Raw genomic sequence first — 12,762 nt, 5'->3', positions numbered from 1 at the left:
ACAAAGTATCAGCATCAATAGAGTCTCCGGACACAGAAGTCATTGCTCTGAAGTGAAAGTAATGTACAACATTAATATTTTGACTTTTTTGTCCTAATTTATTCCGATTCCCAATTGTGCATTTCAATATTATGTGGCAATTCATTTCCACTCTAGAATTATGAAATGAAAGCACCACATTATGTTTCAATTTCATAGAATTCTTTTTCCTAATTTGGAAAAATATTTATTCTAAACTAAGTACATTATTTTTTGTTATTCTCTTTTTTATTTTTTATGCAGTAATAAGGGTTCCGAGGTTTTTCTTTCAGAGAAACCAAAACCATAACTTCACAGTCAAATTCCATCACAATCATCAAGCATACTAAAACAAGAAATTATACCATAATTCAAGAAGAAACATAAAATTAAAGCCTTCCATTATTTCTTCTTTGCCCTTATCAACACACATACACATAAAACTGGAGCAATGAACAAATACACATTCATGAACCCCAAATCAACATTGCCAAAACCACGTTCCTTGATTTTGGACAGGAAATCCAAGGTTGCAAGAATTAGGCTGCAAATGATCATCATAGTATTCACTCTCAAGCTTAGGCAAACACAATCTTTGCACAAGACTCTCATCCTCTTCACCATCTTGCTCCAAAGCCGATGCCTGATCCGCCTCAAACACATGGGATGAGTTGCTTGAAGCATCCTCCTGCTTGCAAGGTGCAACGTCGACTGGGGTACTTCCGTCATTTCCCTTCTCCACCAGCTTCGCGCTTAACAGACAAATCTGCAAATTACTAGCATTTAGTAAGAGAGCATGTACAGTGTATCAGGATTGAGATCCTCCGCTTTGCAATTTTGCACAGCAGCCCGTGTTGTTCCTAATAGGGGCCAAGTTTGTTTATAATTTTTTCTATTTTATTTTATCGTGATATATCATTAGTCTGGCAGAACTCTAAATGCAAATAACATCATTGTTCGCGTGCTTTGTATTCCTAATGCACAAGAACAATGATGAGGGCAGATTTAGAAAAAGAACTCTTGTGAGAGTTAAATTTTTAAAATTTTGAGCTTTAAGTCTAGAACACATTTAATTAATATCTGACCTGGCAACGGAATTTAGCAGTAGGAGTACTACTACTATAATTTACATAAAATATCCAAAAAATAGATCTGTCACAACATTTCGGCATAGTTTTTGTTCGGTGGGGCCTACGCGTCTAGAAGCTTTTATCATTAACCTAAAATACCACAATAATTTAATATAATAGTATAGAATTATTTTTTGTTTAGTGGGAGCTTAAGCCCCCCTTAATTCCACCAATGAAGATTTGAAGTTAAATTCTTACTATTATTATTATTATTAGGTCGAATTTTATTACTACTACTACTATAAAAATGTAATTTTGCTGGTTTATTTTAAAAACTGTGCATATACCTCGTTTCTAAGCTTCTCATTATCTGAGGAAAGGGAATCGTAATCGGACTTGAGCTTATCGTAGGATGATTTCAATGAACCGTATTCTCGCTCGAGAACTTTGGTCTTGGACCGGGCTCGCCGGTTCTGGAACCAGATCGCGACTTGCCTCGGCTGCAAACCGATTTTTTTGGCCAGCTCTGTTTTCCGGTCCGGTTCGAGCTTGTTCTCCACGGCGAAGCTCTTCTCTAGGAACTGAACCTGCTCCGCCGTCAGCCGCCGCTTCTTCTCCTGCGGCTGGTGGAGGCAGCTCTCGAACTCGTCGTCGCAGTTCTCCGCTCCGCAATCGGACTGCCTTGATCGGCTGCTTCTCTCTCCTCGCGCCTGCTCGAAGTTCACCATACCTGAGACATTCAAAATCGATTGAAATTAGACGTGTGGAAACCTAGAACAGCAATTGCAATCAAATCTCTCACGAATTTTAAGTGTGATTTGTTTTTGTTACCGTGAAATTTAGGGGAAGAATTCGCGATCCAGTGAGAATCGGAGGGGATTAATTTCTCATCATTCAATAGAGAATCGTCGAAATCTGTGGAGCTTTTCATTTTCATTTTTCCTCTTTTGCTGGAAAACAAATGTGAAATTTAGGGAAGAAGATGAAGATGCATTTAAAGCCTGTGGCGGAAGAAAGTGGTGTGGAGCATAATGCTGATATAGGAGTTGTGTGAGAGAAAGAGAGGGCTCAAGAACATCGCTCAGAAGAAGAGGGGGAATTGGATGAGAGAGAAAACCATGCGCCGCGATTTGTGAGGATGAAGAAGAAGACGAGGAGCAAAATTGTGAAACAAATATTGGGGATTAATTGTATTTTTTTATAATACTCCATTAAAAAGCTGCTGTTTCTTGTTGCGCTGGAACTTGTTTTGTTACCAAATTGCCCTTCATTATTTACAATATTGACCTATCGCCCCCTCACTATTTGATTAAATTAAATTGTGGTAGTTTGATTAATGTGAATATTAATTGAAACTATTTCAACTATTTGCAATATGTTAGGTTTGAATTCATATTTATTTGTATTTAGAAAAATAGTTTGAAGATTTCTGAAATAGGTCATAATTAGAGTGTTCACAATAGCCGCGGCGGGGGCGGAGCCGCATATGTGGTGTGGACGGGGCGGTGGCTTGGCGGTTCCGCGGCGGCCTATTGTGAGCCTCCGCCTCCGCCGTGGCGGTCTTCTTTCATTTATTTTTTAATTTTCTTAATTTATTTTGTAATGATGCGGCGGGAGAGTTTTTTGTGGCTGTGGCGTGACTGTTCCGGACTATTGTGGACACTATTAGTAAATGCATGCATATGAGATTGTAATTCTATTCTACTCCATGTCTATATATTGTTTGTTTGCATTAGATTGGTTATTTGATTATTGATCAGCATATTATTTAAAATTCTTTGTGATCTATTCGTTTGAAATAGGAAGATTTTATCTATTAACATCCTATGAATTTTTAATATTTTTGAAATAGCCCATGATTTAGACATCATTGTTTATAAATTGTTAGCGAATTATTAATGAATCATTGGATTTGAGACTGGATTTAGATAAAACATAAATTTAGATAATAACAAAATAGAAATGGCACAGTAACAAAATAGAAATGCCACAGGCTTGGATGAAATCAAAGTTCATATCTTTCCATCTACCTTTGAAGTCCGTTATTTTAGAGATTATATATATGACTGAACATGAATAGCTGTCCGCCTGTCCCAGTTTGGATTCGTTACGCTAGTTTGAATTTATGAGTGATTTAATTGGTACATTGCATGTTATAAAGTTCTTTTATATACTCCTACATAGGAAGAAAAAGAAAACGTGTAAATATTGTGAGAATGAATAGGAATGGAGGCGCCTAACTCAAATTGTCTTTAGCCCTTACTTAGTTTACATCACTGAAGATCAGATTATTAGAAGTGGAAGAATTAAAAAGGGTACAGATTGCAAAGAAATTTAGCTGCAAAATTAAGTTTTAATTAAAGAGGAAGAAAGTACTCTTCTACTATGCATACACAAAGTTGAAAAGAATAATTTATCTTTCGATAGACACAAATTGTTATGCATCAAATCAATGAAACTTGTTATCGGCAACATTAATTTGAGCATACACATAATCAGTTATACAATGTATACTGCTATTCATGCCTCAATAAATCAAATAAAGACACTTGTTGGATCACAATTTAAATATGCCCATGTTTCTTTTTATTTAAGGACAAGTTGATTTGTTGTCTTTAGCGGAGGACCGCTCTGGGAGTGGGGATTCCCAGCTCTACTTTTTGATGGATAATTTTAACTCATTGTGCATGATTCATTGTTCAACCTTTTGAGGGACAACTTTGGTCATTGTCTTTTTTTGCATGACTGTCCCACGGGTTAGGGTTTACTACAACAAAATCTGCCCCTCCATTGCCAACTTTGAGGGATAATATTGATTCATTGTTGGAGCTAATTGACGTGGGGTTAGTACGTAAATAGTCAAAGTTTTCCATCGTTTAAGTTGTTTTCTTGAAAATATCTCATCGTGGTAATTACCATTTAGTATCCATCGTTTCATTTTTGGAATAAAATGCCATGTAAAAATTTCAGCCGATCGAAATATCAACGTGGCCGCTAAAATTGCATGTTTATTACCCAGATCACACTTTGATTATCCAATCGATATGTAATTTAGCTGGCTCGTCGATATTTCAACCATCATAATATTTTTGCAGGACCATTTATTCTATAATAAAATGATCAATACTAAATTATACAATTACCTAAACAGTGAGACATTTACGGAAAAAACGCCCCAAATGATAGGTCAAAATCTTCTCTTTTACCCTTGCTTATTCCATAGTATGGCGAGGCCATGCTAATTAGTTGACAATTAGGACTAAAAAGTTTAATTCTTCCTCTTTAAAGAAGATAGGCTAGTGTTTGAACTTTGATCGCTCAAATATTTAGCCTATCACTAATAACAAAAAAATAAAAGTAGTTATATGTTTTTTCATCTCTTTCACGTAGATAACTCCGTATATGTGTTAATGTGTGCATAAAATAAATAAATTTCACTAGAAGTTTAAAAAATAAATAAGTTATGATCACTAGGTGTAGCTTTGAAGGCCCAACACGGTGCGACGCCTGATTAAAAAAATAGATATTGCTAGTGAGTTTTTATTAAGAACAAGAATATTCGAGCAATATTTAGAAATGCTGTTGATGATATTTAATTTAGTTGTGCAGAAACTATTATTTTGTTATGTTTTATATAGAGCAAAATATAATATGGATTAAAGATGTTAGGCGTGTGATCTAACAAATTTATAATAATTTTTCAACACACGAAACTGTCTTCATCATAACATGTTATATTTTTGGTTATATATACATATATAAAATACAACTCGGCCATCTTTTGAAATATTTGTAAGTTTTGTCCTTATTTTAAAATATTTATAAATTATGAACCAATTTAAATATTTATGGAATAATTAATTACAATAAAACTGAATTTGTATGGTTTTATAATTAATTTCTTATCAATTAAATGCAAAGTTATGACCTTATAGTCATAGTTTGACTAACTTTGCCATTAGTAATGGAAGGTTGTATGATTTTAGGCACTAATTTAAATTAAGTGAATTTATTATAATTATTGTACAAATTATAGTACTATGTATCAATGTATAAGCCGTTACACAATAATTTCATTCATGAAAATTTATTTAATCTAATTTAATTTCTATCAAGACTTTGTAACGTAACTAATTATTAGTGAATCCAAATAAGTTCATTAGCCTAAACCCTCTATAAATATGTCTAATTTGCTACCTTCTTACTCACTTTTTCATTGGCTTTTCCCTTTCAATTGTTGAATTTTCTCCAACAAAACATTGTTTTCCATATGAATATCACATTCCTTAATGAATTTTATAGCCTAGCAATACTCCATCGGTCATCAAAGTGAGATATGTACGCGTTTTTGAGATGGCCAAGCCCGATGACAAATTAATTGTCATTGGTGAGTGTTCCATGACAAAATGGTAGGGTTATAAAAGGCGAGTTTTGTTATTTTCCGTTTGAAGTTCTAATATAGCTGCAGGCAATCCGACATGATGGAGAAGATGACATCGGCATAGGGTGATGAAAGTGCTGGAGATGATGAACGAAAAAGGAGGCAAGCAGATAAAAAAGGTTGGGAGAGATTAGAAGTAAGATGAATGCATATTGGAATAGAAGAGAAGATCGATGCAGATTAATTCTTAATTAGTAGTATAAACTTTTTTATTGATTCCAATCAGTTGGTCATTTTATTTTATTGAGAAATTTTTGCCAAATTTACTAACAATATATTTTTACAAATTTGTTGAGTTCAAAATTTGATTTTATACATTTATGTAATGATTTTTTAGTATATATTTTATGCTTTCAGATTTGTATGATGGTATGTTTATCATTTCGAGAATTATTTCACGGTGTAAAATAAGTACGAGGAAAATCAAATGGATCGTGCAACGCACGGGTGTCGGGTGTGATACTAGTTTGTATTTAAATCACCAATTCTGATCCAATTTACCATTTCAATACCTTTTGCTCAATATTTTCAGTCAAGAAACATATAAAAGATCACCATAATTTTCCTATATGTATAGTAATTTTTTTTTGGTATTCGTGACTCAATTTCTCAATCATCATATATTAAAATCCCATTTCATAAAATCTGATATATTTTGCGGCATTCTAACCTTCACTAAAAACAGAAATTTTCTTAGTAGTTAAGATGTAACCCTTCTCCAGCTTACAAAAGATCCATTTAATTTCTAAATTGTTCAATTGGGCCTGTAATCTTCATATGCATTACTTCCATTCTCGCTTTTATTGTTGGGCTTTATATATGGGACTGAGTTAAACTGCTTGTTTTTAATTAATTAGAAATGGAGTAATAATTATGGGTTAATTGAACATTGGGCCTGTGATTTCAAACGAGAAATTATTTTCCAAAACCAATCTTCACTTTATGAATTGTAGGCTAAAATTAGTAAAACATTCCTAAATTTTGTTCGCTTGCTAATTCAGTTGATTTCAAACTAGTCTAACTAAATAATTTCAAACTAGGAACTCCCATGAGAGTTTTTAGTTAATAGTTATATATATACGTATTCTTTTTATCAATCGGCACAACTCTTCTATTTTAAAGATTCAACTAACACTTAATTTGGAATAAAGTAGCAAATGCATTCAGCTGGTTTCCCCCATGACCACATATCCAGCATCGCATACATCCCCTCAATTTCACCACTGAAGTACTTTCCGGTCATCACTGTGCCGTTGACAGTATACCCACTTGAGGCAACGGACAAGATTTAGAACGAACATCGGTGATTGACTTCAGACACGGGGTATTTCACTCTGGACTGGGCTTGGCAGCATGTAAGTTCACCCTTCACTGTCAAGCGGTTTTAATGATAACACTCCTTAAGCATTTTAAGCATATTTCTCTATGGATCCAACTCAGTGTTCCCATCATCAGGATGCTCCTCAGATTCGCTCATATCATAAACGTCAATTATCCTGAAATTTAGAGCACCGTGTAGGAAATTCAAAATGCTCACTGGGAGAAAATACAGACAATTGTAGACAGTGAATTAAACTGTAAAAAAAACAAAAGTGAAGTACAAGAAACAAAACCTTAGTCAGATCTTGAATGTACAAGGCGCTCCAAAGCAAACAAGGTTTTTCTTCTGTGTGCTCACATAAATTATCTCTCTCATTGTTCTCAGATGATGAAGATAAAGCCATAGAGAACAGAGCATTTATGGCTGCATTTAGTAATTTCTTCCCTTCCACAGCATCATCACATACAGCTGACAGGTACGTCACATACCTGGAATTCAAACACAATCACACAATATCACGTGGAAGATGCTCTAGTTTTCAGTTTAAACAAATTTATTTAAGTAAAAAGAAAACAAATGCAGCACTAAAAAAGCTGATCTCAAAAGACTGTCGTAAATTAAGATTTTCTTGACTAAGTGAGAAAAAAGGAACTCTGAGTCAATCCAGAACAGCAGCATATTATGTTTGGGACCTTAGGTTATTTTTTTAAATCTTCACAGATACTTACGTCTTAGGGGGGCAAACTCCCACATTACTGCTCAGCTGCAATACACGGACTGATGTTATCTGTTCTGGGTACAGAGCTACATAAAAAAAAATTAGCACATGACATGTTTCGTTTGATAATGACAATTGTCAGCGCAACTGAATATAATAAGCTCACATCTTGGAGGAAAGAACACCAGGCAATTAGCAGCTTCCGGCTTTATAGAATTCTTGGCAATGCAAATTCCCCGGGCAACCTTCCCTTCGGCATCTGAGGGGCTTTTATCATTAGAAATTTTCACCTCTACAGTACGAGGTGAAGTTGTTGGAATCGCGAAAGAAGGAGCAAGAATCAACTGAGGACTGGTTAGCTCCTGGCCAGATGCTAATCTAACACCTTGATAGGTACGCCCATCCTGTTAAAGAATCACATTACTAAAAGGGAATAAACATACATGTGCTCATAATATCATAATATGAAATTGGCCATCAGTGAAAATTCTGATTTTGACATATTAAACCAAACAGATATCAATCGAACCTTATCCATGAGCAGAGCAATTACAGGCATCCTTAAAACCTGTACAATAAATTAAAGAGATGGAAAAAAAATTAGGGACTATCTAAAAAGTGCAAAATAAATAAAAGTTCTAACATTGGTTGCTGACTCAATAGTGTAAGCAAATAAAGGAATTGTTCATGAATTGCAATTTTAACTTCAACTTCAACATAAATCTTGATAAAAGTAAAATGGGGGTCTTGAAAATAAAACAACAAAACCTTCTGAAGATTAAGGGACATGCCAAAAAAGAAAATGGCAATATACAGATAGCTGTTTTAGTAAAAAATGAGTAAATAGCAGCATCTCAGAACTCACTTGATTTGGAAAATTTAAACTACACTGCAGTGAAAGAAGAATCTCATGGAAACATGGCTTATAAATTGGCAATCGGAGGACCTAAAATTAGCTTGAGGACAGCTATAGCTGAGAATAACACGTGTGGAGAAAAAATAGTAAGACGTCTAAAAGCCAAAAACTGTGTCATTGTTTGTCAAGCCTTTGAAGGAAACGTAGAATACAAAATAATTTTATAGAGATAAATACTTATTATTGATAAATCACATGTACTCCCTCCGTCCCACAATAATTGTCACTCTTATTGTGGGCACAGGTTTTAAGAAATGTAAAGAAAAGCCACAATAATTGTCACTCTTATTGTGGGCACAGGTTTTAAGAAATGTAAAGAAAAGTTGGTTGGAAAAGTTAGTGGAATGTGGGACCACTTTTTTATATTGGTTTTATAATAAAATGTGAGCGAAGTGAGTCAGTGGAATGTGGGACCTACTTACCATTTATGGTAAAAATGAAGTGTGACAATTATTGTGGGACGGACCGAAATGAAAAAAGAGTGACAACTATTGTGGGACGGAGGGAGTAACTTAGATTAACTTTTACCGCTCCATCTATACTATCCGACATTACCAATTCGACAAACTCTTATGCGTGTTAGTCTTCTACCTTTGTACACCACCAAATGAGCAGAGAAAGTATTGAAGTATCCAATACCATGCAACATAATAAAAAATGCACCAAATAAAAGCTAGACTAACTAGTGCACTAAAGATTTTGCTGCAAATGACAGAATCAGAAAATACGGCAAAGATAGACACAGTCTGCATATTGAAAATATCTGCAAGCAACAGAAGAAAACGATACCTAATGGCAACAATCAACTAAGACAAACAAAGGTAACTATACTTACATAAATGCACCCCTTGACAGCAGCACGGCGACAAAAAGCTTGAGAGAGTTCCCCTTGGCCATAAATGGGATATATTATGGCACCATTTGCATTAGGAAACCTAAAAAAGTCGAGCAAAAACTGTCTAATTAAGGCCTTCACATCCTTTAATTCTTTGAGCGAATGCTTATTTTAACTGTATCATCTGAAGTTGCAAAGTAACCTAATAGTTAGCTTATATTGGTAAAGACGCACCCTAACTCCCTCGGTACAAATAATGAGTATATATAGTGACTACCAATTAATTCGCTAATTACGCTATCTGGTTGTTTATTGAATGATGATAAGACGTCAGAAAGCAAAGAACTACCCAGCGATTTGGAAAAAGAATGATAATTAAGAGGGGCAGGCAGGGCACTGAAATAAGAATATAGCAAATGGGGAGGTGGAAATCAGATCTTCTTTGGGCATGAAATTAAATGCAAAACAACAATGCAGCCAAAGACACTGTAAAACAAACACAAGGTCTCGCATAAAAAGGGCTTGTCTTACTATCAAGTATCAAGTTCTATTTCAAAGCAGTTCAAACAGCTACTTGACGGATGCTAAACAAAACTCTAAACAATTTCAGATGGCAATTGTTAAAGGAGACATTTGCCTTCAAACAATAGTTATCCCACATGCAAATGGTTTGTGTCATGGGAAAAGATCATTTACATATGTTCTCAGGAATGCACGACATGGCAAGTTTAGCCTGTTTATATCTTGAGGACTTGACTATATATATTATAGTCTGCACTCTACAGAACCCACTTCCTCTACATTTCAGAATTTTCATATGGAAAAACATCTGGAAGTGCGCTGCAGATTGAATTAGCTACCTTTTCATTTTCCCTCTATCTAATTGGCAATGCCTACAACTGGAATAACAAAAGACAAGTTCATAAATTATAATTTAGGAATATGGAATCTGCTTGAACAATATGGGTAAGATTACAAGGTCCACTAGGGAATTTACAGCCTTCTAAAGAAACAAATTTCTCATACTAAACATCCAGAATCTTAGGCTGAGTTAATAAGACCAAATATCAGACTCTTATCTACAACTTGACAATGAATGACAGGTTAAGTGAACTAGCTATATCATCTACCATGCCATAAATACAACTGTTGCACTTTAAACTGCTTGCACACTAAATTCCTACAGGCGGATACGACGTAGTTTCATGACTTTCGTCCATAAGTGAGGTTTTAGGGATTGATAAGAGCATCCGGCGGCGGCCCGAAATAGCCTTAGCCGCGGCGAACTACAGTGGAGGAAGCTTCCGGCACGGCGTGGACGTCTGAGATGGGGCGGAAGGCCCTCCGCCACTTACTCGCCGAGGACGCGCCGAGAGTCGGCTAGCGGCGGCGGTCTATTGTGCGGTGGGTGAGCCGCTTTGATTTTTCTTTTTCTTTTTTTCGTTTTCAAAAGGAAGAGAGAAAGAGGAGAAGAATGAGGAAGAGATGAAAAGTTTTGAATGGATTAATTTTGGGCTTTTTCAAATAAGAAAGAATATAGGTTAATTTTGGGCTTTTTTAAATGGGTTTTTATTAGTTTGGGCAAATGAGTCCAACTAAAATGATTTGGTTTTCGCCATTAGTTTTAATTTTTTTTATTAAATTATATTTTTTTTTTAATTATTTTTTTTGACAATAATTTTAATATCATTGAAAAAATAAGAATAAAATAAAATAAAGTGAAATGTGGCCAATTTTTCTTTTTGATTGTTTAGAATTTTTTAAATGAAAATACTCTCAGACCAATTAAGAGCATCTCAGTCAATTTACTCTACTTAGAGGAAAACATTTTTTAGTACTTGAACTATGGATTGGTATCAATTTTGGCCGTAACGTTTAAAAATGTCTTATGAAGTTGTTTAACTTATTTGATATCTTTTGAACTACTTTTTCACCGTTTAGATATTTTTTGGAGTGAAACTATTCTCAAGTCCCTAAAGCACATTTCAGTCTATTTGTAATGAAAGAGAGACAGCGGTCTTTTTGCCACAATTCAACTTTTCAAATAATTTGATACTTTCTCCATTCGTGAATAGGAGTCCCTGTTTATTTTTACTATAAATAGTAATAAGGTCTCATATTTAACTAACTTATTCTATTCACATTTCATTTAAAATTAATATACACAAGTGAGACCCGTAATCCACTAACTTTTTTCCACCAACTTTTATTAATATTTCTTAAAACTCGTGTTGCCAAGAAATGAGACTTTTAATGGCGGACGGGGGAGTATATACAAGTGAGCATATACCATTAACTTTTTCTTACTCACTTTTCTTAATATTTCTTAAAACTCGTGCCGCCATGAAATAAGTTCTCTCTCATTTTCTTCATAACATAAACTATTATTATTGCAGGTGAAGTCTCAAATCTTATTTACACACTATTAGCGGCGGCGGTGATGGATTCCGGGAGGCCGGTGCCAACAACAATAAGGTCGAAATTGGAGGGCTCGATAGGCGGATACGACGTAGTTTCGTGACTTTCGTCCATAAGTGAGGTTTTAGGGATTGATAATTTGCCTCTGCAAGTTACAAACACGGCGGCCAATTTGTAGATTACGGTGCGTTTCTTCCAATTTTCACTACAATTAGTAATTCAGTAGCGCAAGTTTACATTTTTATAATTTTATCTGCTTCATTTCTAATCCACCTCCCATAACTTAATAAAATAATCTTATAACATGCAAGTGATAGTTAAGTGATAGTAGTATTATTTTATTAATTTGTGAGTGTAGATTAGAAATGGAGTATTAAGTTGTGATGGTGGATTAGGAATGAAATAAGGAATATGGAGTAGGAGATCCGCTCCGATTTCAAAGAACGAATCTTCTTCTTGATATAAATAAAAGAAAAATAAGATTAAAGATGGTGAATTATGAGCTTAACTAATACTCCCATATTTATAGACTTTCATTTCATATTCTATAATTCTCTACTAGATTCTTTAATATTTTATATCTAGATTTTTATCCATAAAAATCTAGATATTTTACTATATAGGGAATTCTACTAAAAATATATAGATATTTCTACTAAAATATCTAGATATTCTCCTACTTTATTCTAGAGAATTCTATAATATTTAGATATTTATATTTTATCTAGATAATTCTATTACAAAAATTAAATTTATTTATTTTATTATGCAACCCCCTTGCCAAAATCAGAGTTACAAGAAACTGGATCATTTTTATCTCGAGGGTTACACATTTTGAGAATCCATCGCACATTCTCAAAATGTAAAATCATGTGAAAAGGTGTGATATATATCTAATTTTTTTTTGTAGGAATATAAAAGATATACTCTCTTCGTCCAAAAAAAATAGAGCACATTTACCATTTTTGGCCGTCCACAAAAATAGAACACATTCATTTATGGAAAGTTTTCAACAAATAATAATC

General features: G+C 34.3%; 2 protein-coding genes across 2 annotated transcripts; both read right to left on the bottom strand.

Moving 5' to 3' along the window:
• Positions 1–388: 388 nt before the first annotated feature.
• LOC125203748 (homeobox-leucine zipper protein HAT5-like) lies at positions 389–2,262 on the bottom strand. The gene is made up of 3 exons (XM_048102179.1): positions 1,920–2,262; positions 1,436–1,818; positions 389–784 (listed from the first exon to the last, which is right to left on the bottom strand). The coding sequence occupies exons 1-3, from the start codon at positions 2,023–2,025 to the stop codon at positions 500–502; spliced, it is 774 nt and encodes a 257-aa protein (XP_047958136.1). The 5' UTR covers positions 2,026–2,262; the 3' UTR covers positions 389–499.
• Positions 2,263–7,009: 4,747 nt separating this feature from the next.
• LOC125206781 (rab escort protein 1-like) lies at positions 7,010–11,869 on the bottom strand. Its single transcript, XM_048106006.1, has 6 exons — positions 11,739–11,869; positions 9,320–9,491; positions 8,098–8,136; positions 7,735–7,972; positions 7,579–7,654; positions 7,010–7,338 (listed from the first exon to the last, which is right to left on the bottom strand). Exons 1-6 carry the CDS (start codon positions 11,849–11,851, stop codon positions 7,017–7,019), a joined length of 960 nt encoding a protein of 319 aa, XP_047961963.1. The 5' UTR covers positions 11,852–11,869; the 3' UTR covers positions 7,010–7,016.
• Between the last annotated feature and the right edge of the window lie 893 nt (positions 11,870–12,762).

Source organism: Salvia hispanica, chromosome 2, assembly GCF_023119035.1.
Source record: "Salvia hispanica cultivar TCC Black 2014 chromosome 2, UniMelb_Shisp_WGS_1.0, whole genome shotgun sequence".
Lineage (NCBI taxonomy): Eukaryota > Viridiplantae > Streptophyta > Magnoliopsida > Lamiales > Lamiaceae > Salvia > Salvia hispanica.
The sequence above is the reverse complement of the archived record's forward strand: the minus strand, read 5'-3'. Positions and strand labels throughout refer to the sequence as shown.